The following is a 24,824-nucleotide window of genomic DNA, read 5'->3' as shown; positions in this document are numbered from 1 at the left end:
ATCAAATTAGTAGTGATGTATGGAAGTGAGAGCTGGACCATAAAGAAGGCTGATCGCCGAAGAATGGATGCTTTTGAATTATGGTGCTGGAGGAGACTCTTGAGAGTCCCATGGACTGCAAGAAGATCAAACCTCTCCATTCTGAAGGAAATCAGCCCTGAGTGCTCACTGGAAGGACAGATTGTGAAGCTGAGGCTCCAGTACTTTGGCCACCTCATGAGAAGAGAAGACTCCCTGGAGAAGACCCTGATGTTGGGAAAGATGGAGGGCACAAGGAGAAGGGGGCGACAGAGGACGAGATGGTTGGATAGTGTTTTCGAGGTTACCAGCATGAGTCTGACCAAGCTGCGGGGGGCAGTGGAGGACAGGAGTGCCTGGCGTTCTCTGGTCCATGGGGTCACGAAGAGTCGGACACGACTAAACGACTAAACAACAACAACATCAAATTTCCTCTCAAGTCTTTTCTTTACCAGGCTAAGCATACGTGGAGAATAAACTTGTGAGCCTTTCAAGGCTGCAGTCCTCACGCCGCTTACCTGGGAGTAAGCCCCGTTCAGTTCAATGGGACTTACTTCCGAGTAGACACGACTTAGGACTGCATTACTAAGATGCCCTGCAAGACTCTTTCCTGGATTATCTCTGCAGCAAGCTAGCTAACGGGTTTACTGCCTCCCTGGGTTTTGCACAGAGAAACCATTCATACGAAGTAGTGGCAAAGACCCCACGCATGGGCCAGCCCCGCCTCGCTGAGGACTAGCGCCCCACATTCTCCCACCCCACCACCAGCAAGACCCAACAGACGGAAGCAAAGCTCTCCACCACCGATCAGGAAGTGGCGAGCGGAAGCTGCACGTGGTTTTCAGGGCGCCACGTGGGCGGAGGCTGGATTCGGTAGGCTCCCCCCCCGCCCCCCCCGGACAGCCCTGCCCTCGCTTGGCCGCCCTTCCCCGGAGAAGCGACATGGGGGAGGAGGAGGAGGCGGCTCCGCGAAGGCGGCAGCTGCCGGACTCCAACGCCCGGTACCGGGACAGGAGATTCTGGGACTCGCGGTACCAGGACGAAGGGGCGGCTCCGGCCGAATGGTTCGGGGGCTTGGAGCGATTCCGAGAGCAGCTGGAGGCGGAGCTGAGCCCCGGTGATCGGATCCTGGTGCTGGGTGAGTTGCCTGCCTGCCTGGAAGCGTGGTATGGTCTGTCACGTTGTTATTGATCTCATATTCTGTGTTGCGTTTTATATCCCACCCTTTTCTCCAAAGAGCTCAAGGTGGTGTCCGTGGTTCTCCCCATCCTCATTTAAGCCCTGCAACAACCCTGTGAGGTAGGTTTGTAGAGTTGGAAGGGTCCCCCAAGGGTCATCTAGTCCAACCCCCCTGCAACTAAAGTAAGGTTACCAGATTTTTTTCAATAAATCCGGGGACACTGTTCAGCTTCAATGGATTTTGTATAATATTATTATTAATAATAATAATAAAATAATAAATAATAAAATGATAAAATTATATCCCGCCCTCCCCAGCTGAAGCCGGGCTCAGAGCAACTAACAACAATAAAAGTAACACAGCGTTCTAAAATCAATTCATTCTAAAATCAATTCAAAATCAAATTAATGGCAGCCATTGGGCTAGAGTTCTGTGAGGACTGATTTGTAAATCTGGGGAATGTCCCCGGGAAACGGGGATGTCTGGTAACCTTAAACTAAAGCATCCATGACAGGTGGCCATCCGGCGTATGCTTAAAAACCTTCAGTTAAGGAGAGTCCACCGCTTCCTGAGGGAGACAGTTCCACTGTAGAACAGCTCTTACTATCAGAAAGTTCTTCCTGATGTTTAGTCGGAATCTCCTTTCTTATATCTTGAAGCCTTTGGTTCGTGTCCTACCCTCCACAGCAGGAGAAAACAAACTTGCTCTGTATTCCATGTGACAGCTCTTGAGATAATTGAAGATGGCTATCATCTCTTCTTTTCCAGGCTAAGCATACACAACTCTTTCAACCGTTCCTCATAAGGCTTGGTTTCCAGTACCTTGATCATCTTGGCCACCCTCCTTTGCACACCTTCCAGCTAGTCAATCTCCTTGATAGGTTAGGCAGAGAGAGAGGCAGTGACCGGTCCAAGGTTCCTTGTAAGCTTCATTGCCGAGCAGGAATTTCAACACTAGTTTCTCCCAGGTACTAGTCCAGCACTCTAATCCAGGGGTCGGCAACCTAAGACCCATGGGCCACAAGCGGCCCACGGGGGTCGTGTAACCAGCCCATGAGCTGCCCCTGAACTGAGCTGCCCACTCGGCGAGTCCCCTCGCACTGTACTAAACCGGTGCAGCGTGACGCGGGGACTCGCTTTTGCGGTGCCGAAAATTGCGGGCGCATGCGATCCCGCCCACAGAGGGATCTCTGCTGGAGTGAACTGGTCCAGGCAAGGTAAATCTTGCCAACCCCTGCTCTAACCACTACATCACACTGGCTCTTATTGTTATTATTAAATATGTTACAAGCTTTATCTTCCTCAGGGCAGTCCAAAGCAACCAACCAGACAATTGTTGTTGGCACCCGTCAGTTTCAGGAGACAATGACTGTGTGCACCTTTGGGGGTGAGGTCAAACTCTTGGAAGGTTGCATAGCCTGCTTGTGGCTGTAGAAACTGATGCAGAAGAGACATGTTTTGTTGGGGCAGATGAAGGCGTCCGGTTTTGCTGCTGCAGATCCTCTGCGGGATTTCTTCTCTCTGCGCTCCTCCCAGCTGTCATTCCATGTCTCCAGGCACTAAGGTCATTTTCTTTTTTTTTCTTCTTTTTTTTATAATGATATTTTATTAAATTTCCACAATAAAAAAATTATAAACAATAAATAGGAAAAGCACAAAAAAATACAAACCACAAAAATACAAACACTTAACATAAAAGAAGAAGAAGAAGAAGAAGAAAAAGAACACTCTTTTCAAATTCATGTCCTTCATAGCCTTATTTTCTTGACTTCCACCCGCCCTCCATTCTTGTATTCCACTTCAAATTTAATTTAGCAAATTCATTTATATTAGTTTTATCCTTTAAAAGTTCCTTCAAATATTATATTATTCAAATTTTCATCCAATATCTATCCCTTCTTTCATATTCTTACTTATCTTAGTTACTTGAACCTCTTCTTTTCATTTCAGTGTCCTCAACATTCAAAGATTTTGCAGTGTTTTTGTAAGTAGTTTTTAAACTTCTTCCAATCTTCTTCCGCCTAAGGTCATTTTCACACTGCGGGGTAGATGTTGCCAGTCTTCACGTCACGCTTGCAGACATCTTTGTAGCACAGTGTGACACATAACATGCAGACTTGGAGTAAGACCCTGGGGCCCTTTGCCAACCTGGTGCCCTCCAGGTGTTTTGAACTTCCAGCAGCCTCAGCCAGCTAGCTGGGGCTGCTGGGAGTGAGTTTGTTAGTTTACTTGTTTGTTTCATAAAACTTCAGGGGCTGCTTGGCTGTAAAAACAAAACAAAACCTCAAAGGGGTTTATGAAATGAGAAAACAAGAAAATCAAGAAAAAAATTGCAACCCCACTTTAAAAGGTTACAATGCTAAAGCAGATTAGAATTACCTCAACTTTCAAAGCATCTGGGTAGGCTTGTCTAAAGAGGGATGTTTTCAAAAGGCACCGAAAAGAGTAGAAGTGAAGGCAAGGAGTTATAATCCGAAACCTCTGAAGGGTGCCAGGTTCATCAAGGCTGTAAAAGGTAAAGGTACCCCTGCCCGTACGGGCCAGTCTTGACAGACTCTGGGGTTGTGCGCCCATCTCACTTAAGAGGCCGGGGGCCAGCGCTGTCCGGAGACACTTCCGGGTCACGTGGCCAGCGTGACATCGCTGCTCTGGCGAGCCAGCGCCGCACACGGAAACGCCGTTTACCTTCCCGACAGTAAGCGGTCCCTATTTATCTACTTGCGCCCAGGGGTGCTTTCGAACTGCTAGGTTGGCAGGCGCTGGGACTGAGCAGCGGGAGCGCACCCCGCCGCAGGGATTCGAACCGCCGACCTTTCGATCGGCAAGCCCTAGGCGCTGAGGCTTTTACCCACAGCGCCGTGCACAAAATAGCAAAACACACCTCTCACTAGCTTCCAGAAACTGCAAGAGGGGAGAGTGCTCTTGTGCTCAGGGCCGGATTGTGGGTTTCCCGCAGGCATCTACCACAAAAAGTGGTGGACTCTCCTTCATTGGGGGTTTTCAAGCACAGGTTGGATGATCATCTGCCAGGGATTATTTAGCGTGTCTCCTGCATTGCAGGGGCTTGGGCCAGAGGGCCCTTGTGGGTCCCTTCCGAACATGCAGTTCTACAATTCTGTGATCTGGTTGGCCACTGTGAAAACAGGATGCTGGACAAGATGAGCCATGGGCCTGACCCAAAAGGTTCTTAATGTTATTATTGACTTTGCCTCTCCTGCATTTTGGGCTGGTGATCCTTCCCATGGAGATGCCAAGGATTGAACCTGCGATTGAAGCCTTTGCTCTGACAACCAACTTCTGCCCTTTCCTATAAATAAAGATATTGCCCTACTATGGATTTGGACAGCCTTTCTCAAGGACCCACTTTCCTCACTACCTTTTACTTTGGATTCAGAATTCTTTTGAGCTATAAAAATATTCTTAGGATGTTGCTCCTATGAGCCACTAGGGGGAAGCAGTGGCACACAGTTGATCCATCAGTATGTTACAGGCAGTGGTCTCTGGCCAGTCGTTATGGAGTTTGTTGCTCAGCTCTTTCCTGAAGTCTGTGCCTGTTTCGCACTGGTGTGTGTGTGTGTAAACAGTTGCTTCAGCTGAGGCAAAGGGGCAAAATCTTCATGCAATCCTATGTGTGTCACCTGAGTTGAGTTGCACCACCCTTTTTGCTAGGTTAATTTACACCACATTGCCAGTTGGTGTGTGACTGATTTGAACTGGCTTAGGATCCGTGCGCTGCAGAAGCAGTCTATGTTGGGATACTGCCAGGGAGACAAAAGCCATCATGCCCCCACGCTGTCTCCGGACGTCCATTGACCTCCCGTAGAAACGCAGTATCTTTTTAAAAAAATAAATAAATATTTATTAAGATTTTAAAGATTACAGAAAAAACAAGAAAAAATAATAACAATCCAAGAAAAAACGAAAAAACAATACCTATAAAAAAACCATCATCAAAAAACAGAAAAACAAAAACAAAAAACAAATCAAACATCACTTGCTTATATTCACTTATTTCCTTGACGTCCTCACGCCTCCCATTTTTGTATTCTATTTCAATTTGTTATTTCAGCAAATCCTTCCAACCCTATTTTTATCTTAATAATTTATCTTAATATACTATAATTTTACATTCTCTCTTTCACCAACTCATTTTTACGTAATCCTTTATGTCATTTCCACTAAAACCACATAATTTTCTTTACCCAACATCTTTCTAGCAGTCCTTAATTTTACAATATTTTTGAAGATAAACTTTAAATTTTTTCCAATCTTCTTCCACCGATTCTTCTCCTTGGTCCCAGATTCTGCCAGTCATTTCAGCCAGTTCCATATATTCCATCACCTTCATCTGCCATTCTTCCCGGGTGGGTAGATCTTGTGTTTTCCAAAACTTTGCAATGAGTATTCTTGCTGCTGTTGTGGCATACATAAAAAAAAGTTCTATCCTCCTTTCGCACCAATTGGCCGACCATGCCCAGGAGAAAGGCCTCTGGTTTCTTCTGGAAGGTATATTTAAATACCTTTTTCATTTCATTATAGATCATCTCCCAAAAGGTCTTAATCTTTGGGCATGTCCAACAAAGGTGAAAGAAAGTGCCTTCAATCTCTTTACATTTTCAACATTTATTATCGGGCAAAGGTGGAAACGCAGTATCAATCAATTAGCGACATGAGCTCCAGAAATAGCTTGCCACATTCCAGAGCTGATGCACGCTCTATCAACAGAATTTGCACAGCGAAAGATGCACGCAGGAGAGCATTATTTACAACTTTATTCAGCGTTGGTCAGAACAAAGAGAAAACATGACTGCCTGCTTCAATGTCTCAGGCACAGAGAGAGAAACGAAAGCAAAGACACAACAGAAACATCCTGTGAACAGGAAATACGCAGGCTGTGACACAAACATCCTGCTCCCTTTTAAGGTGGAACGGAAATATCCTAACAGTCTAGTCATGCTGGCCACATGACCCGGAAGCTTTACGCTGGCTCCCTCGGCCAGTAAAGTGAGATGAGCGCTGCAACCCCAGAGTCGTCTGCGACCGGACCTAATGGTCAGGGGTCCCCTTTACCTAGGATCCAGCCTAAGTCTCCCCCACCTGCAACACCTCTTTTTCAGGGCTTAAGATCTGCCAATCTCTACGCAGCCAGCTGGGTGGGATATGCTGGCCTATCTCCAGCTGAGCCAGGATGAGGGAGTTATGCTCAGCCACAAAAACTGCTAGATCAAAACTCATCTCATCCCAATAGATCTAGACTTAAGATTGCCCCCTAAGTATGCAGCTCTATCAACAGAATTTGCACAGCGAAAGATGCACGCAGGAGAGCATTATTTACAACTTTATTCAGCGTTGGTCAGAACAAAGAGAAAACATGACTGCCTGCTTCAATGTCTCAGGCACAGAGAGAGAAACGAAAGCAAAGACACATTTGATCTAGCAGTTTTTGTGGCTGAGCATAACTCCCTCATCCTGGCTCAGCTGGAGATAGGCCAGCATATCCCACCCAGCTGGCTGCGTAGAGATTGTGGAGTGGGAGAGAGCAGGAGAACTTACAATCCTATCAGCTATTATTATTATTATTATTATTATTATTATTATTATTATTATTACCCTGCCCATCTGGCTAGGTTTCCCCAGCAACAATTTAGGCAATTGTTGGGTTTCCATGATGCAGCTGAGCTTCAGGAGGAAGCTAACATTGCTTTCCTGGAGGAGAGGGCTATCAAGGGCATCAGCTGGAGGCAGCAATGCTTTTCAATACTAGTTGCTGTAAACCAAAGGAGGGGAGAATTGCTCTTGTGCTCGGATCCTGCTTGCTGGTTTCCCACAGGCATCTGGTTGGCCACTGTGAGAACAGGCTGCTGGACTGTATGGCTTGATCCAGCAGGGACTTCTAATATCCTTTATCTTGCAAATGCGAGTTGCTCAGAGAAGCCTGTATTGGGGACTCGGGTGAATTCTATTATACCTAGCAAACACAGTTTCTGCTGATAGGGTGGTTCCTGCAAATTTGGTGTATTTTTCATGCGTTGCGGTGCTTAATTCGGCCTTCCCTGCTTCAGATTTTAACGTAATGTGTTGGTTCTTTTGGCAAAGAAAGAAGTGATGGAGTAAAGTGGGAGAGAAAGACAGGCAGCTGTCAGGCTTTCTCCTCGCAGTCTTGGGCTAGAAGCTAAAAGAGAGAGAGAGGAGGGAAAGTTGAAAAGGTTGCAATCGAAGGTGCAGCTCTTGCCAGGGGATCTGTGGCAATGTACCGTAACTATTACATCCATCTTCAAAAAAGAAGTTGCTCCCATCTTACACCTGGAGGGAAGGGGCTTCACGTCTCTTGATGTCTTGGAGTACCCAATTTTCCTGCAGAGGGGACAGGGGGAAGGGAGTGCAATGGAAACCTTTGTATTTCTGCTGCAGGGTTGACATTTTGTAAATAAGCGGTATCCCGGTTCCTCCTGGCCACCACCAGAGGGCAGTGTGAATAGATGCTTCAATGGCCTTCTCTGCCACTGTTCAGAACCTGAGTGATGCTCTGCCCCTTTTGAAGGGCTGTTCTTGGTGGAGCACAGGTGATTTATAAATAGTGGATGTGAGCATTGGTCTGGTCTGCAACTGAGAACCCATCCTTATAGCAGACTTTTCAGGAAAGCCCTGTTTCCTCCGCAAATCCTTCCGAGTCCTTCTGTATCTCTGACGTGTCACCATGAGAATTAGGAATATGATTTTCTGTTTTTTACCCTTTAAAATAATAATAAAAATACCTTCCTGATCCTATTGCTACTAGAGAAAAAGGAGACCGTATATATTTGTTGATGCCCTTTTCAGAATCCTTCAAAGCCCCAGTGCTTATTTGCTTAAAAGTTAGACTTCTAGCCATCATGACTGCAACAGCTGAGAAAGGCAGGAAGATGTGAAAACCAAGAGGCAAATTGAAGTGTGCCTGAATGCTTTCCTTTTTTCCCCTGTCTTGTGACTTGAGCCCATCTGTCAGGATTTTTCGAAGGCTGACTCAGGCTTTTCACACTGATGGTTAATAGTAAGAATATCATAGAGCACGAGCAACTTGCCCGCCAAGTCTAATTTGGCATCTGCCATGGAAATGATATGCAGATTGTTAATTGCACAAACCTTAAATATTCAAGTTGTCTTTGGCTGTCTGTCTCAGGTATAAAAATATAACTATTTTAATATTTATCTACAAACGGGGTAACTGTTTATACATTTATCTTTCACATTTATATCCTGCCTTATGGGTTTAGCCAGGATTCTCAAGGCAGATTAATCTGGTGAGGATGTCCCTGCAACCTAAAAATATATAGTGATTTTATGAAAATCTCACTTCTTCCCACCCCCCCCAAAAGAGGTGTAGATCATTTGATATTTGGGAAATTGTCTTTTTGGAACACATTTTATAATATGTAGCTGGTAGGGAACAGTCTTGTGACACTATCCTGTCTACAAAAACTGACTGACAGTACGAAATCTTACGGAATTCGCATGGATTATTAATGCCTGGGTTTCTTAAAAAAAGAAAGAAAATCACTTAGCAGCCATTGTTGGGCCACAGCTCCCATAATCCCTGACCACTGCCCATGCTATAGTTAATTGTTGTGGCTTTTTTCGCTTACCCCATCCCACTGTCCTGCTCACAGTTGTGAAGAATATTCCAACGTTTGGAATGGCCCATGTCACCATTAAGAAAAAGAGTTCGGAATAGGCCAGTAGATATGTGGACTGTCCCTGGATCAAGTGACTTTTCTTCTTTAAATTCTTAAACCTACTTGGGTTAGTTTTCTGAACTAAAAGGTAAAGGGGCCCCCTGACCATTAGGTCCAGTCGTGGCCGACTCTGGGGTTGCGGCGCTCATCTCGCTTTATTGACCAAGGGAGCCGGCGTACAGCTTCCGGGTCATGTGCCAGCATGACTAAGTCGCTTCTGGTAAACCAGAGCAGCGCACAGAAACACTGTTTACCTTCCCGCCGGAGCGGTACCTATTTACCTACTTGCACTTTGACGTGCTTTCGAACTGCTAGGTTGGCAGGAGCAGGGACCGAGCAACGGGAGCTCACCCCATCGCAGGGATTCGAACCACCGACCTTCTGATCGGCAAGTCCTAGGCTCTGTGGTTTAACCCACAGCGCCACCCACAAGGTGTTTAACTGAAAATCAATCACAGTCAGTGCATCATTTGTAAAATAAGACTAGAGCCACCTTGCCGCAAAATGGCAACTGGACATTCCATTTTGGTGACTGTAACCTTGCTTTAAGGGGCCATTTGGCACCTAGCTTATGCATCTGAGTTTCTAATACTGTACTGCTTTTGGTCACCAGTCGAGCCTCACTTGCTGATGTCGCCCTTTGCTTGCTCATGCATTCAAAATGATTCCCTCCGTAGCACGTGGCTTGGCTTGCTCACTTGAGCCAGCTGCGGAGCTAATCTCTCGGCAGCACATCTGCTGTCTATTTATGGCACGCGGTAATCTGAGTGGTGGAAGTTGATGGGAGAGAGGCGGGATTGGCAGGTGGGCGGGCTGGCTTTGCAGGAAAGGCTTCATCTTTGCGGCCTCTTGGCTTCTCCCAGCAATTCTCTGCGTTCAGAAGCACCAGCAGCTGCCTTGTGCTGATTTAGAACATTTTCCATCCTGCTCAGTGTGGTCTCAGTTGACTGACAGTTGCTCTCCAGGGTTTCAGACAGGGAGTGTGCCAGCCCTACATGGAGGTGGCGGGGATTGAACCTGCGGCCGCCCGCCTGTAAGTCAGATGCTCTGTCAGGGAGCTGCAGCCCTTCCCTTAATGCCTGTGCTGTCAAATGGCATTTCAGAACCAATTAGATTAAAATAAAATCTCTGCAGAGTACCAAACGCAGAAATAAGCCTGCATCTGTGCAAGAGTTTTCAGTGTGGCAAGTGACAGCTCCAGACTCATCTCTGCTGTGCTGAATCTGGGATACCTTCACCTTAAAAGCTGATGAAATTTCAGGCAACAGCTCTCTCACTGGGGGGGGGGGGGGATGCCCCAACTAGTTATGCAAGCCTGGCTAGCAGGTTAGACTCCCTGTTCTTCTCTCTTGCTTGGGGATCTTGATGTGCCTTCGTTCGTTGGCTTCTTCTTTGAACCTCTCCCAAAGGCTCTGCCACGCTGGGCGCCCCGTGCCCCTGCGCCCTAATCACAGCCAGCAAATTAACAGAATCCTGGCTTACCATTTGCAAAAGTCCCGACTGGGAAGGAGAGGGCTCTAAGCCTCCATTAATCCTACCTGATGGTTTATCTCTTTGATCTGATTGCTGCTGCGGTGGCTTTTAACGTGGTGGCTCCTTAATCTGATATAGGGAGGGAGGCTGGAGCTTCCAAGCAGGTTGGGATTAACTGGGTCTAATCGCCTGAGCCTGTTAGAGGGCCCGTCTGCTGGATGTGTGATTAACAGTCGCGGGATCCTTGCCGTGCTGGAAAACACAGGGGGTGAAGGACAAAATGGAAGATGCGTCTGAGTTTGAGGTGGCAGGCATTGAACTTGCAAATCGTGCAGTCCACTTGGGGTTGAGTTTCCAGTGGCGAAGCCCCTGCTTTGTATCAGGAAGGGTGGGGTTCTGCCTCCAGCATCCTAAATCTACAGCACTTCTCATTCTTTCTGGAAGTGCCATTGTGGGGCGGAGAGATCATTCTGCGTGAAGGGAGGGATCATAGCTCCATAGCAGAACATCTGCTTTGCATGCAGAAGGTCCCAGGTTTGGTTCCCTTCAGGTGAGGCTGGTCAGGGCTTTCCACCTGAAGCCTCGTAGACAGTTCTGAGTTAGATAGACCCATGATAGGCTTGGGAAAAGGCCAGTTCCTAGGTTTCTGCGGGTGCGGAGATCATTCTGTAACTCTTTTGTGGGAGGATCTAGACCTGGAATGTGGAGCCGGTGGCCTTTCAAATGTTGTCATACTACAGTTCCCATCATCCGCCATTGTCCGTGCTAGTAGGGCTGATGGGTGCTGGAGTCCAGCGACACTTCGAGGGCACCACATTGTCTAGACTTCAATAGCATGGAGAACCTCATGCACAATGGTACAAAACCAAATCCTATCTTAGATAGGCATAGAAATCATGTGAAACATGTCTGATTCATCTTTATTTTATTTATATTTATTACATTTTTAAAAAATCCCTCCCTCCAACGTGGACATGTTCAGGTTTGCCCTTCAATTTTGCCCTCCCAATTTTGCCATTTTACCGCTCTCCCTTCTGGCTCCTTTTGAGCATTTTGGCCTGGCTGGAATATGCACACACACACACACACACACACACACACACCCCGGAGCCGATGGAGGATAGAGATGGAGATGTCTGAGTGTGTGCAGTAACTAGTCGGAAGTCTTGGAGCCAGAGTCTTCATTGGATGCCTGGCTTGTGTAATGCATGATTACTCTACCTGCAGTCCATTTAATATACTGTATTGTAGACTGAGGGGAGAGACAGGGAGGCTGGATTTTAAATCCCAGGGGCTGGGGACAGTGCAGGTGAGAGCCTAGTAGGGTGGCTTATGTAGATTGAGTGTTGAGATCCTTGAGCCTTCCTCTGGGTGTAAGTGTAAATGCCAGGCGTACAAATGCCAAGCCCAATGTGGAAGTAATTAAAGCGCCTTTTGCAACCCGCTCATTAAGTGCTGCTTCATCTCTAATTAAGCTAATTGTGATCCGCAGCACCCACTCGGTCCTGCTTTTCTCTCTTTTTGCCCTCCGCAGCCACCTGTGGCTTTCCGGGTTCGGTAAGCTACCAAAGGGGAACAGTTTGCGGGGGGGGGGGGGGTCTTAGAATTGCCTGTCTCTGGAGTTGGAAAAACGAAGCGTCTTGTTGCTGGGCTCAGGGTTTGTTTTTGTTTTGTTTTTTAAGAGAAGCATCACGGCTCAAGGTTAGCCACAAGTTTTAAAGACATCTGCTCTCTTTATCAGGAGAGTAACATTCTCCCTGTAACCAGCCCCAGTCACCAGTCTGCCCAGACCATTTTGGACCAGCTGGAGCTTCTAAACACTTTCCAATGTCAGCCCCAATGACATGAGACACGCCAGCCGTCTTAAAGAGGCACAGTCTGGACCCATGTTGACTGTCTTGGTAAAAGCTAAAGGTGTAAAGTTTTTTAAAAAAATGGTTGTTGGGCTTGCAGGAGGTTGGGCTAAATGACCCTTTGGATTCCTACAGTTCTATGATTCTGTGATGGGCCTTGGGTCTGACTAATGGATCCTTGGCCAATCCTTCATAATCCTAGAACACATCCAGCACTCACCAAAGGCCGTGCATTGCAGGGAAAGAGCAACTGCAGCAGACTGTCTCTGTCTTCTAGGATACAGTGGTACCTCGGGTTACATACGCTTCAGGTTACAGACTCCGCTAACCCAGAAAGATTACCTCAGGTTAAGAACTTTGCTTCAGCATGAGAACAGAAATTGTGCTCCGGCGGCACGGCGGCAGCAGGAGGCCCCATTACCTAAAGTGGCGCTTCAGGTTAAGAACAGTTTCAGGTTAAGAACGGACCTCCAAAATGAATTAAGTACTTAACCCGAGTTACCACTGTAGTTGGTTCACGTGGGTGATCCTTTGTTTACAATTGGCCGATACATGAAATTCTTCCGCCTAATTAGTCCAAGCCCATCTCTTTTGCAGGCTGCGGGAACAGTGCTCTGAGCTACAACCTCTTCCAGCTGGGCTATACAGACATCACCAGCATTGACTACTCACCCATATGCATTGCAAGCGTGCAAGACCGCTATGCCCATTGCCCAGGCCTGCACTGGGCAGTGATGGACGCCCGGGCCTTGACCTTTGTGGATGGGAGCTTTGATGTGGTGTTGGAGAAGGGCACTCTGGATTCCATGATGGTGGAAGAAATAGACCCATGGAATGTCTCCCCCGAGGCTAGGATGCTTCTGGATCAAGTGTTAACTGAGGTGAGCGGCAAGAATTCCTGTTGGTACCTGGGCTGGATTGCACCATCTTCAACCATTTCCATGTGTGACTTCTTGAATCTTGGCCTGTTCCCAAACTTTAAGGACATTAGACAAGCATCACTACACTGATTTTTTTTCTTGATTGCTGTTTAGTGCTGCAGAATCACACATTTCTGATGGGAAAAATCTATCCTTGCTTATGTTTCTAGCCCTCATGTTCATGACTGCAAAGTATCTGATCTCTATCTCTGTCCCATGGTCTGGCCTTCCGTCATGCTGCTATCACACAGCTCCTTTTCGGATGGAGGTGGGGGGCGTTCCACAAACCCCAAGATCTGCAAAGGCTGAAATATTGGACCCAGAGCAAGGAAGCAAACTGCCAAAGCCCATTCAAAATATTTTATTTATTAAATTTATATACGCCCTTCATTCAAAGATCACAGGGCAGTTTGCATTATAAAAACACAAAATGCATAATATAATAAACAAACAAGCAATATATATAAAAACTGATCCTCGCAAATGAATCTGAACGTGGGATATTGAGTTCGCAAGATGCAAAATGTAGATTGCAAACACAGCTTAGGCAGCCCTAGAAATCTTGTCTTCCCCCTCCATTTTCCAACATATTTCCCCCTGACTACTTCTAGAAAAAGTGTGGATTGGGCTCATATATATATAAAACACATTGAATCACCCAAAAACCTTGTCCTTTTAAACGGGGTTGTTGGAGTGGAGGACCTTGTCTTGTCCTACATTCTATCTATGTTTCAGGACTGATCCTGACCACGGTGCCTCTTCCATGGCCTCCTAAAATTGACAACCGTCCTCCCTGCAAGAGGTTTTGTAAGGAAGACTGCGAAATATTGCAGAGAAAATTTATGAATAGAGTTACTAGTTAAGGATTATTAAAAGTAATAGTGAAATTAATGAAATGCAGATTAAGTGATAAAGAGCGAAAAATCTACAGAAGTAGCTGATGGAAGTCCAAAACATTGTATAAGATAAGAATATATGTTATATGGTTTTTGGAAAATATATGTAAAATTTAATTAAAAAATTATTAAAAGAAAATTGACAGCAGTCCTCAGCCAAGTCAAGATGGTAAATGACAGTCAGATAAAGCATGCCTCCCCCCCCCCAAAAAAAATCTCCCTCCCATTATGGGGTTTGATAATCAGCCTGTAGCTTCCTTGTTCCCCTAGGGGTTTGATACCATTCTGCAATTGGGGGGGGGGGGGGGGACAGTTGTGCAGATGCACCCAAAGTATTTGCTGCCAGAGGGAGGGGTGAAGGGGTTGGTGGGAAGGGGGGGGGAAGGATAGGATTCATTGGCGGGGGGGGGGGAAATGAACAATTTCCCAAGCAAGCTTGTTTTTGGGATGATAAGAAGAAAGCAGAGTCAACAGCACCCTGCCAACCAAGGGGGGCATTATAGTTTGTTTTCATTCTAGCTTTTATCTTGTATTTTGTGGGGGATTTTCTATTTTTTATATTACGGATGAAGGGCGGCATACAAGTTTAATAAATAAAAACAAACAGCACTTGTTGGGGCTCTGATGGCGGAAGAGTGTGGCTTCTCCCCACCCCCATCAGTTTTTCTTCCGCCGCCCCCCCCCCACTCCCAACCTTTCAGTATCTTGCACATTAATGTATTTGGTTTTTTTTTTTGGGGGGGGGGAAATCTCTTCCCTCTTTCTCCGCCACAAAAAGAGAGAGAAGGCCCAGCTTGAATCTCCCCGGTTGCCATGGCAATGCCGCTCTGTCATCAATGGCTGCTTGCAGATGGCAGGGTTTGAGTAGGGAGGAGAGAACTTCTTTTTCATGTTTTTCTGGTTAAAGGGGTAGCCCCAGGGAAGTGTCCTGTTTGCAGCATTTCCGTGGGACTTGCATTTGGGGGGGGGCGGGTTGGTAGCGGCAGCACGGGGATGTGGGGGAACAGCTCACGCAGGCTGAGCATCTTCACCCCTGGGGGGGAGGATGTACTGTTGTTGCCAATAGGCCTCTGGCGTCTTGGGCTAAGAAAGTGGGGGGGGGGACAGAATGTGTTGATATCCAGTGCCCCCCAACCACATTTTGCCTGTCTTCCCCTCTTATTAGCTTCAAGGATCTCTCTTTTCTCCTTAAATCCCCCCACCCCCCCAAAAAAAATGGTCAGCTGGTTCTCCCTGTTTCCATGGAAACCCTCATCCCTATTGACTAGGCCATGCCATTGCAATAGGGACAGGCAATGCCTCCAGGCTGTTATTAATTGGTCTGATGTGTCCATAGCAGCGGGAACCATATTGAATTTGGCTGTGTGTGTTTTATTTTTATTTTTTTGCACGGGGGGGGCGTTAGGAAAGTACAGGATTGGAAATCGTGGATGCTTCTACGCTTATTCTCGCTCTCTCCTCCAATCTCAAGTCTTTCCCTACAGTCTTCTCCTCCTGCATTTCTCTCTCCTAGCTCTGTATTTTCAGGGCTCTTTTTGCATGCATGTGGGGTGTAAAGTGGCAAAAGATCTTTGCTGAGTTTCCACCAAAGGAGATTGGGGGGGGGGGGAATGTCTTCACTTGCTTGGGACGAATGCCCACGGGTGACTAATGGGTGGTATCTAGCCTAGCTCCACTCACGAGTAGAACCACTGGAATGAATACGCAGGGATGCAGGAAGCTGCTGTCTGCTGAGCCAGGCTGCTGATCCAACCAGCTCTGTATCTCCAACACTGACTTCCAGCAGCTCTCCAGAGATTCAGACCAGGAGCCAATCTCAGATATACCTGTGGAGGCTTTGTATCCTTCTGTATGTCAAGGCAAGTGCTCTACCACTAAGCCATTAATTTCAGTGGACCTACTCTGAGTAGGGTTAATGTTGGATAACCCCCACAGTAGCTCTAGAGCAGCTGGAGTCGTTTTGCCTCCCGTTCTGCCTCTGCCTCTCATTTTTCCCCGTCTGATTTCCCACCCGACCAATCTCCTGCTTGAGTGCTTTCGCTGGGTGATTCCGTGGGTCAGCCCCTCTCCTCTCTGCTGCTGCCCTTGAGGGATCCTGCCATGTAGGTCCCTCGTGTCTCTCTGGCAGAGGCAGGCGAGGGGATCAGTCCTCCCCTACCTGCACCCCTCCCCTCCCCACAGAGAGGCTTCCTGCCCCACAAACTCCCCAGCCCTCCTGAGGAACCGGGAGACTCTCTGGCCGGCATCCTCAGATGACCTTTGCCGTTGAGCAGAGAGGCAGCATCTGTGCAAGGTCTCCTGGCGAGGGGCTGGGTGCTTTGGAGTGATCTCCCATTTCCCTTGGAGCTAGCAAGCCAGGCTGCAGCGACGGAGCCATTTAAAGTGACTCCAGAATCTCCGCTTCATTTCAGCCATTTCCAGAGAAAAATGTTGGGGGGGGGGTTGGAGAGAGAGAGGAGGCAGACGGATGATTGACTCATTTTGTTAAATCTGGCACATCAGAGTAAAAGGGTTTTCTCTGTGCTGTCTTTACAAAGGTGAGCTGTCAAAGGTGTGATAAAGTTCTAGTCAAGAATTCTCATCGCCTCATATATTTATTTAAAGTTTGGTGCTTAAAAAAAACCAAACCAACACAATCCCACGCTATAGCCAACTTCCAGAGCAGTTTCTAGATCGATAAAAATGAGAACGTCTCTACCCTCAGGCTTTCGCTCTTAACAGGGCACGGCGCTAAAGGAAAATGCACCGGGAGGGAGGAGGAAATAAGCAAGCTCGGGTTCAAGGTCTTGATTGCTAGTTGTTCTGATGGAAAGGAAAGTTCAAGGAGAGGATGCTCTAAAGGCTGCCATTCTTTTGGCTGTGCAAGTGGAGTGGCCTTGTATCCTACCTGTTCCCTCTGCTGCTGCAGCCGGGCTTCTGGCAGGTGACAAAGAGCCTCCCACCTGCTGCATGTTATTGTGTTGAATGGTGGAAAAAGCTCACTACGCAAGTCACAGTCTTGGACACTTGGGTTTTGTGTCACCATCTCAACTTGCTGCATGTGGGAAGCCTTATTATGTTGAGAAGCAGTAAAATGCGCACACACAAAATGGTAACCCGCCTCCCTGCAGTATGAAGTGGCACGTTCCAAAAGTTTAGCATCTTCTATTCTAGTGCACAAAGGAGGTTGCAGACTTGTGCCTGGACTGTACCATTTCAGGCTGAAGGTGGGCGTTCACATGATTGAATGCCCCTCCACACAACAAACCAGTGTGATGTGTAGAAAGTCAGGCTACAGCACACTTTGCCCTTCCATGCTAGTCTGCAGGGAATGTTTTTGTGAACTTCCACCTGCTACGTTCTGAATTGGTTTATTCCAAGTATAGGTTTACCATCTGAATTGAAAACTAGGCAAGGCAGGGGGCACCAGCCTTTTTGGGACAGGGTTGAGTAGGGCATATTTGTAATTTTGAGAAAGTGCCCTGGCTGCCACTCACAAAATGGCTGCTGTGGGGGCATGGCACAATAGCTGCCTTGTCTTTATGAGCAGAAAAAAGAGTCGGGGCCATAAAATGGTGTGGGCATGTTAGCTTATCTGCTACCCCATCTGTGGGGTGCTGCACTCCCTCACAGAGAAAAGTTCTTTGCGCCTCTCTGTTCAGAATGGAAGGGAGGCTGCATGTCCTCTCCTGGAAGCCTGTGAGATGTGGACATGCTCAAGCCAGTGTGTTTGATGGAGGAGAGGCTGAGCTGGCGCAAACAGGAAATGAAGAGGACAAGCAAACAATGCGCTGTTGATTCAGGTGCCATCGAAGCTCCTTGTGAGCGGTAGTGGTGCACACTGCTTGTAAGGGTTAGGTAGCCAGCCTCAGAGCTAAACGGACTCGTGGTGTATGGATCTTGGCTCCTTCGCCCAATGCATTGCAGCTCCAAAGTGTTGCAGAAATAGGGTCCAAAGTCTGGATCTGCAGTCCTAGAAACAATACTTCCCTGCTTCTCTCCCCTCTTCAGTTTAACAGCCCCCCAGAGACTCTGCAATAGCTGCCAGTTGGCCAAAGTCCATGCAGCTGTCTCTAAGCAACAGCATTTCCTGTTCTGATAACTGCAGGCTGCCCTGGCAAAGGGGAAAGCTTACTGGATCTCATTCAGCGAATATGATGGGCCCACTTGGAATCTTTTCCTCTCTCCCTCTCTGTGTGCCTCACTTGTGTGAGAAACTTGGTTCAGGAGCTGGAGCAGAACATCTCTCTTCCCTCTCCCTCCTTCCATGCAGTTGGACTTGGGTGCATCTTCTGCACATAGACACACACACCCATACACACACCTCATCCGCACTGCTTGCTATCCCTTGACACCAGTTTACACTGGAAGAACACAGCCCTTAATTCCAGTCTAATCCCAGGTTTCTATATGGGACCAACGAGGTGAATTAGAATTCCCTTCTCTGAGAGCCAGTGGTTGTGTAAACTGGAGGTGGCCTACTAGGAAATCCACAGGGCAATAATTTTAGGGTAGGCTTGACCTGCAGTATTGAAATCCAGGTCTAGATGAATAAGAACATCCATCTAGTCTAGCATCCTGTTCTTACAGGATCCCTGTGGGAAACCCACAATTGGGATGGTGCACAAGCCCACTCTCCCATTCTTCAACTGTTACGCAGAAGAATTATTGTGTCTGACTGGATTTGTCTAATTCTCCTTTAAAGCCCTCTAGGGTGGGGCCATCACGGGCTCCTGTGAGAGCGAGTTCCATACTTTAAGTATACGCTGCCAGTTGAGCCTTCCTGCCACAGGTGCTGCCACTGAAAAGGCCCTGCCTTGGGACACCACCACCTGCCTCCTCCTTTGGCACAGAAGGTCCACCAAGGAAGATCTTGAGACAAGGACAGGGACGGGGGACCTGAGCTTCTCCAGGTGTTGTTGGACTCCAGTTCCCATCAGCCCTAGCCAGCAAGGCCCAGTGGTGGGAGGGACTGGAGTCTGGCAACATCTGGAAGACCCCAGGTTGTCCATCCCTCTCCTGGAGGTGTGCTGGTGCCAAACCATTTAGGCACGGCGGCATGCCATGTTGAAGGAAGCCACGCATTGTGTAGCAATAATTCGCCTTCTGTTATTTACATGAGGATTCTCAGCAGACGACCTGCGTTTTGGCTTTTGGGGGCTAGCCTGGACTTCCCCAACATTGGACCCTGCAACTATTTTGCACTTCAGTCCCTTTCGGCCTCAGGCAGCCTAGCCAGCAGTTATATCTATGACTCTTGGATAAAGAAGCAATGTAGAGCCTGGCTCTTTCCCAGATCTGCCTAGTAATTAAGCAAATCGCAGGATTAAACCAAAGCAGGCTTCTCCGAGCTAGAAAGTGAGAGTGAAGCGGCCCAGGGACTTTGCTGGACCATTTCAAGCACTGCCCAAGGCAGCCCGAGTTTCCAAAGCTTTTTGACAAAGTTATTCCCAGTCGTGAAAACTTGGCGCACGCTCCTCCTGCGCCAAGAGGCCGGTTTCTTCACCATGAGGACCACGAAGGCATTCAGCTGTGTGCAATGCCTGGATGTCTTCTTCGGTCAAGGTGACTTGAATCCTGCAACCTGTATAAATTATGCAGCATTGCACATTTATTCCTGAGGTTGCAAGATGTATATTTCTTGTGGTGTTCTCATAGAGTGGAGGGTGAGGCGTGATGAGGATCTCCAGCCCTCGTCCCCTTGAGCATTGGGGACACTGCTCAGCACCCTCTTCTGTGATTTTGCCAGATACTGCTCACAATGCTTTAAAGCAGTGGTTCCCAAACACAATTTTCTCTGGACCACACTTTCAGAATAGAAATTTCATTGCACCACACCAAATTCTTTTATTGATAAGAAATACAACACAACCAGGATTGTCCTAAGTATCTCTTGATGCTCTTGCCCTTGTTTTGAAAAGATATCTACCCACATTCTGCAAATTAAAATATACTATTTTGGTGCTATCCTACAATGCACTGAAATGTTGAAATGTTTTTGGGATGGCCCTTGAATCTTCCAGATGAAGAAAATTTAAAATGCTGATAAACTGCACTCTGGAAGACGGGACAGCACATGGTGAAACAGATGACCCTCAAAGCATTCTCGTGGCTGAGTGCAATTCTTTCTGGCCACACGAGCAAAAGTATATCCCATTTGGAAACGTCAAAACACAAGGACTTCCGAGTTCCTTTTTTGCTTAATCCAACCCTCGAAATCCAGCATGGATTTATGTGCTGCAGCGGTTTCTGACGCCTGCCTGTCCCCCCTTCTGCAACGGCGAGCTCCTACTTCTCCCCATAATCCTCTTTTTTCCCCCTAGCTGCAGAAAAAACACCCTCCTGTCTCTCTCTCTCTTTCTGTGTGTGTCTCTCTTACAATCCCCTTTGCTCCATTCTAAGAGAACTCTTGCAGCCTCCTGCTACAGGCTGTTCCGGTTAACTGGTGAGTCATGAGAGATGAAGGGCATTCAATCCCCACCTGTCAGGGGGAGGAGGGGGTCCGGGCAGCAGAGGGCGGGGGTGTTTCCTGGGCTCCGCTGGGTGCGCACCGCCGGCAAGAGCTGCGCAGCACAGTGCAGGGCAAGGGGGGGAGGGAGGGGGGAGGAAGCAGCCGGGCAGGCAAAGTGCTGGCGGCCGAGCGCCAACAGCAGAGTTTAGCATGCCGATCACGCCGTCGCTGGCCGTAAATGCCTTTGACTTTGGATAAAGCCAAGCAAGAAAATTGATGTTCTTTTCCATCCTATTAGCAGGAGCTTAGTTCCAACGAGGAGAAAATGATGATTAAAAGGGTCAAGTCCACTCGGCTTCAAACAAGACGTACCTTGGACACAGTGTCTCTTTAAAATCTTGGCTCAGGAATGTTCTGGGGAGACGGTGGGGAGCAGGAAGAGGAGGAGGAGGAGAGTGGATGCTCATGGAGCAAGGGTGGAAGCAGGGTGCCTTGTTCCCGGCTCCACACCACTGGTTTAAATGCCCCCCAAAGGCAAGACATTATGTTGCCTTTATTACTACATACTACCTGTGCAGTAGGACCAGAGCTCAGTAGCGGAGCATCTGTGTTGCATCTAGAAGCCCGCAGGTTAAATCCCCAGTGACTTTCCCAAGTAGCCGTTGCCAGCCAGGTAGGCCAACGGCGGCTCTTCTCCAAGGCTGGTCCTTGTAGGAGCTGTAGCCCAGATGGGGAGGGTTCTCTGACCAAGAGAAGTAATAACTGCCTTGCTGCATCAGCACAAGCACACCCTCTCCCCCCCGCCCCCAGCAGTCTGTTAGATAGAGATGGGCGTTTATAAGAAATCTCAAAGGCAATGACCTTTCCCTGTGTTTCCCCACATTTGAGTAGCGGGGAAGATTGGTGGTGTTGGTATTCAGGGGCGCTTGCCGCACAAGGTCACTGACGTCCAAGCGAAAGGCAGATGCTTCCATGATTTATGCATGCTTAAGACTTTCTGTCATGAGGTCTAGAAACTTGCAAGCTGCATGCCAAAACAGAATGGTGAGTGGGGTATAGGTGTGCCAAGTGACACAGTGCTGCTCTGTGATGTGAGGCAAGGGCAGAGGTGGAAAGGAGATCCCAGCCTCAGCAAAGAATCTCAGAATCGTAGACCCCAAGGGTCATATAGACCAACACACACACACACACACAGCCTGCACTGAGTCCTCTGAAATGTTGTCCCTCTTTTCCTCCCAGGTGAGCAGAGTCTTACGCCCTGGTGGCCGGTTCATCTCCATCACCTTTGCTCAGCCGCACTTCCGCAAGCGCCACTACGCCCAGCCAGCCTACGGATGGTCCGTCCGGCACTCCACGTACGGGAGCGGATTCCACTACTTCATCTACGTCATGCGGAAGGGCGAGGAGCTGTCCCCTTCCGACTTGGCACTGGGGCAGAGCCTGCACCTGCCTCCCCGGACTCCGCCCCCTGTACGCTACCTCCAGGACCCAGACAGTGAGAATTTTCTCTCTGCCATTGACCTGTGAGTGGCTGGCAAGGAATGGGGTGGGGTGGAGAGAGGGGGCACATAAAACTGCTCTCGTGACCACGTGCCAATCTGCCTGCTGCTGCTGGTGAACTGCCAGAGTCAACATTTTCTCCCAAGTCATTTTGGGCAATTTCCTGCATACAGTATTCATTTTTTGAATTAAGAAAGAAAGAAAGAAAAAAGCTGCAGTTGGCAACGGGAGCCAATTCCCCATGGAGCTGGATGGGAACGTTTTCTGCAGCCAAATCTCTTGTAAGAAAGGAACATTTCCCTCCCCCTTTCTTCATCTTCTCTTGTGCCTGCACTTTGGAGCTGCGAACCCCGTCCGTGGAAAGGGGCGAGGTGTTGGAAACTCTGGTTGTTGTTTTTAAATCTCACGGCTGTGCCTTGAAATCCTGTGATCCCCAGGTTCTTCTGGGGTGGTGCTATACAGAGCGGGCTCCTTCGCCAGGCCTCTCTGTGGAGAGGAAGATCTAGAGTCTGTGGCCATCTTGAAATGTGGCTTTATTCCACTCAGCTGGTTTTTTAAAGGCAAGTGATTGCCAGTGCTGACTTCACATCTGGCTCACTGGTTGGTCCTGCCTGTGACAAGTGGCAGAACAGAAGGCCCAGGACAATTCTCTTCTAGGCTGTCACTCACTCTTCAGGGTCCTCTACAGCATTCCACTAAAATATCCCAGATTCTGCAACTTGGAACCACAGTTCTGCAATCTGAATTCATTGGGCAGATTAACTATGAGCATAAGAATGGACTTCCGCATGCTTTGTTTGTTTTGCTTTGGATAATTTTTTATGCCAAATCGAATGGTGGAAGCTGTGTCACTTGCTGGGAAAGGGGAATCAGATTTAACTAGAAGCAAAGGAGGAGCAGGGTTCCTGTTTCCGTTGTCATTGTATGCAGAAATTGTGTGCATAATTGTGGCTTTGTTTAACAGGAGTGAAAAGTTGTGCCTCTCTTCTGCACAGGCAGAGCCAACCCCTTTGCAAACATGGCTGTCCCATGGAATTAGGGTGAAGGTCCATTGGATAATAACAAAAGCTGTTGTTGATTTGAAACGTGTAGAGAAACAATCTTCATTTAACCATTTAGAAACCAGACTAATGTGCCATTTCAGTTTTTAGTCCCACAAAAATCATGATGACTAGAACCCTCACTGCCCTGTTTTTAATGCTAGTGCATTTTTAGTAACTGCACACAGTGTGTGGGCTACACGTACTGGGGAAAGAGGATCAGGTGCAAGGTCATCATTCATATGAATAGAATTTCCTGACTAGGACTAGTAAAGAAAGTGATGGCTGACTTAAATTATAGGTAGGGTTCAATGTGTATGCCACAACTCTTAAGGAGACAAGATAATGCACGTACTAAAAAATTGAGAGTTTTGTGTGTGTTCTTAAACATGCACATTTCTAGCTCTCAACAGCTGCAGAAATGTGCTTGAAAACCTGTCATCTCCTGTCTCGGAAGCTGAAGTGTTGTGGCTTCAGTTAGCATTTCCCATTTCTGGGCGAAGAGGTTCTGCGTACCCAGCGCAGACCTTTATTCCGCGTCCAAGATCCCATCTCGTCTAGCATCCTGTTTCCTTAAGTTGCCGGCCAGATGCTTCCAGCCCCACCCCACAAGTGAGATGGGATGGTGGCTACAAACCACAGTGGCCCAGCCCTGCCTCTCTGGCTGGAAGCCATGTGCTTCTGGAGACCACCAGAGGAGAGAGTTGTTGTTGAGCTCAGTGTTGAGTCCCGTGCACAGCGGAATGATGAGGAGTACGTGCCACATACTCTATATTACTTTATTTACACTTCAAAGCTGGTAGATTACAGAAAAACATCTTGCCTCTGCCGGAGCAGAGAAAGCATCCTCTCTCCTCTAAAGCACGGAGAGAACAACCAGTGAAAAACAGTGAAAAACAGGAAACCAGTATACGTCACATCCAGTCTCCTTTCCCGTGAGAAACTCCAACAGCAATTGACTGTGGAATGTAAACACCTGTCTCGTGACAAGCACTTTCGCTGCACAGTGAAGGAAGCAGAAACCAACACTCAGGTCCTGCTTGCATCTGGTTGACCACTGTGAGAACAAGATGCCGGACTAGATGCGTCCTTTGGCCTGGTCCATCAAGCTGCTCTCAACGTTCTTACTGCCTCTGAGGTTTTGTTCGGCTCTCGTGCTCGATAGCTGTTGCTCCCCTCCACAATAGAACCTTCCCAGGACTAGTAAACTCAATAATAAGTTGTTCGAAATAAGAGTACATACGTTTTTCATGGGTTTTTTTAATACAGGCTGTTCTTGATGCACAATTTGGAGGGTTAAATTGATGCAGAACTTAATATTTATTTATATTTGCACAGAGCAAACACACGGATCGTTAAGTGAAATCAGCAGGCAGGATAAAATCAGGACCTGGAACACACTGGGATCATTGTTTCACAACAGGCAAACCGTGGGTCCAGGGCAGAATAAAACAGCCCCACCCCACCCCTAGTTTGAAGAGGGGAGGCCAACTCAGGGGAAGAAAAAAGCCCAGTTCACCCTGCAGAGAAAACTCTGGACCAAACTTGCCAGGATCTCTTCCTTTGGCAGGTCACTAACAGGCCCTGTCCAGGGTTACTGAGTCATATACATAGGAAGAGGACAGTGTTTAGTAGTGGTTAGAGTACCAGACTAGAACCTTGGAGACCAGAGTTCAAATCCCTGCATGGCCACAAAGCTCACTGACCTCAGGCCATTCACTGGCTCTCAGCCTAACCTACCTCACAAAGTTATACGTGCAATGAAGTAATTAATTTAAGTTAAGTTAATTAAACTGACGTCC

General features: G+C 47.7%; 1 protein-coding gene across 1 annotated transcript; it reads left to right on the top strand.

Annotated features, from left to right (window-relative positions):
- Positions 1 to 879: 879 nt before the first annotated feature.
- EEF1AKMT4 (EEF1A lysine methyltransferase 4) lies at positions 880 to 22,011 on the top strand. Its single transcript, XM_079978291.1, has 3 exons — positions 880 to 1,156; positions 12,834 to 13,117; positions 21,722 to 22,011. The coding sequence occupies exons 1-3, from the start codon at positions 961 to 963 to the stop codon at positions 22,007 to 22,009; spliced, it is 768 nt and encodes a 255-aa protein (XP_079834417.1). The 5' UTR covers positions 880 to 960; the 3' UTR covers positions 22,010 to 22,011.
- Positions 22,012 to 24,824: the final 2,813 nt, after the last annotated feature.

This window comes from Podarcis cretensis (assembly GCF_951804945.1).
Source record: "Podarcis cretensis genome assembly, chromosome: 5".
NCBI classification, from domain to species: Eukaryota; Metazoa; Chordata; class Lepidosauria; order Squamata; family Lacertidae; genus Podarcis; species Podarcis cretensis.
This window is presented reverse-complemented; position numbering and strand designations above follow the sequence as displayed.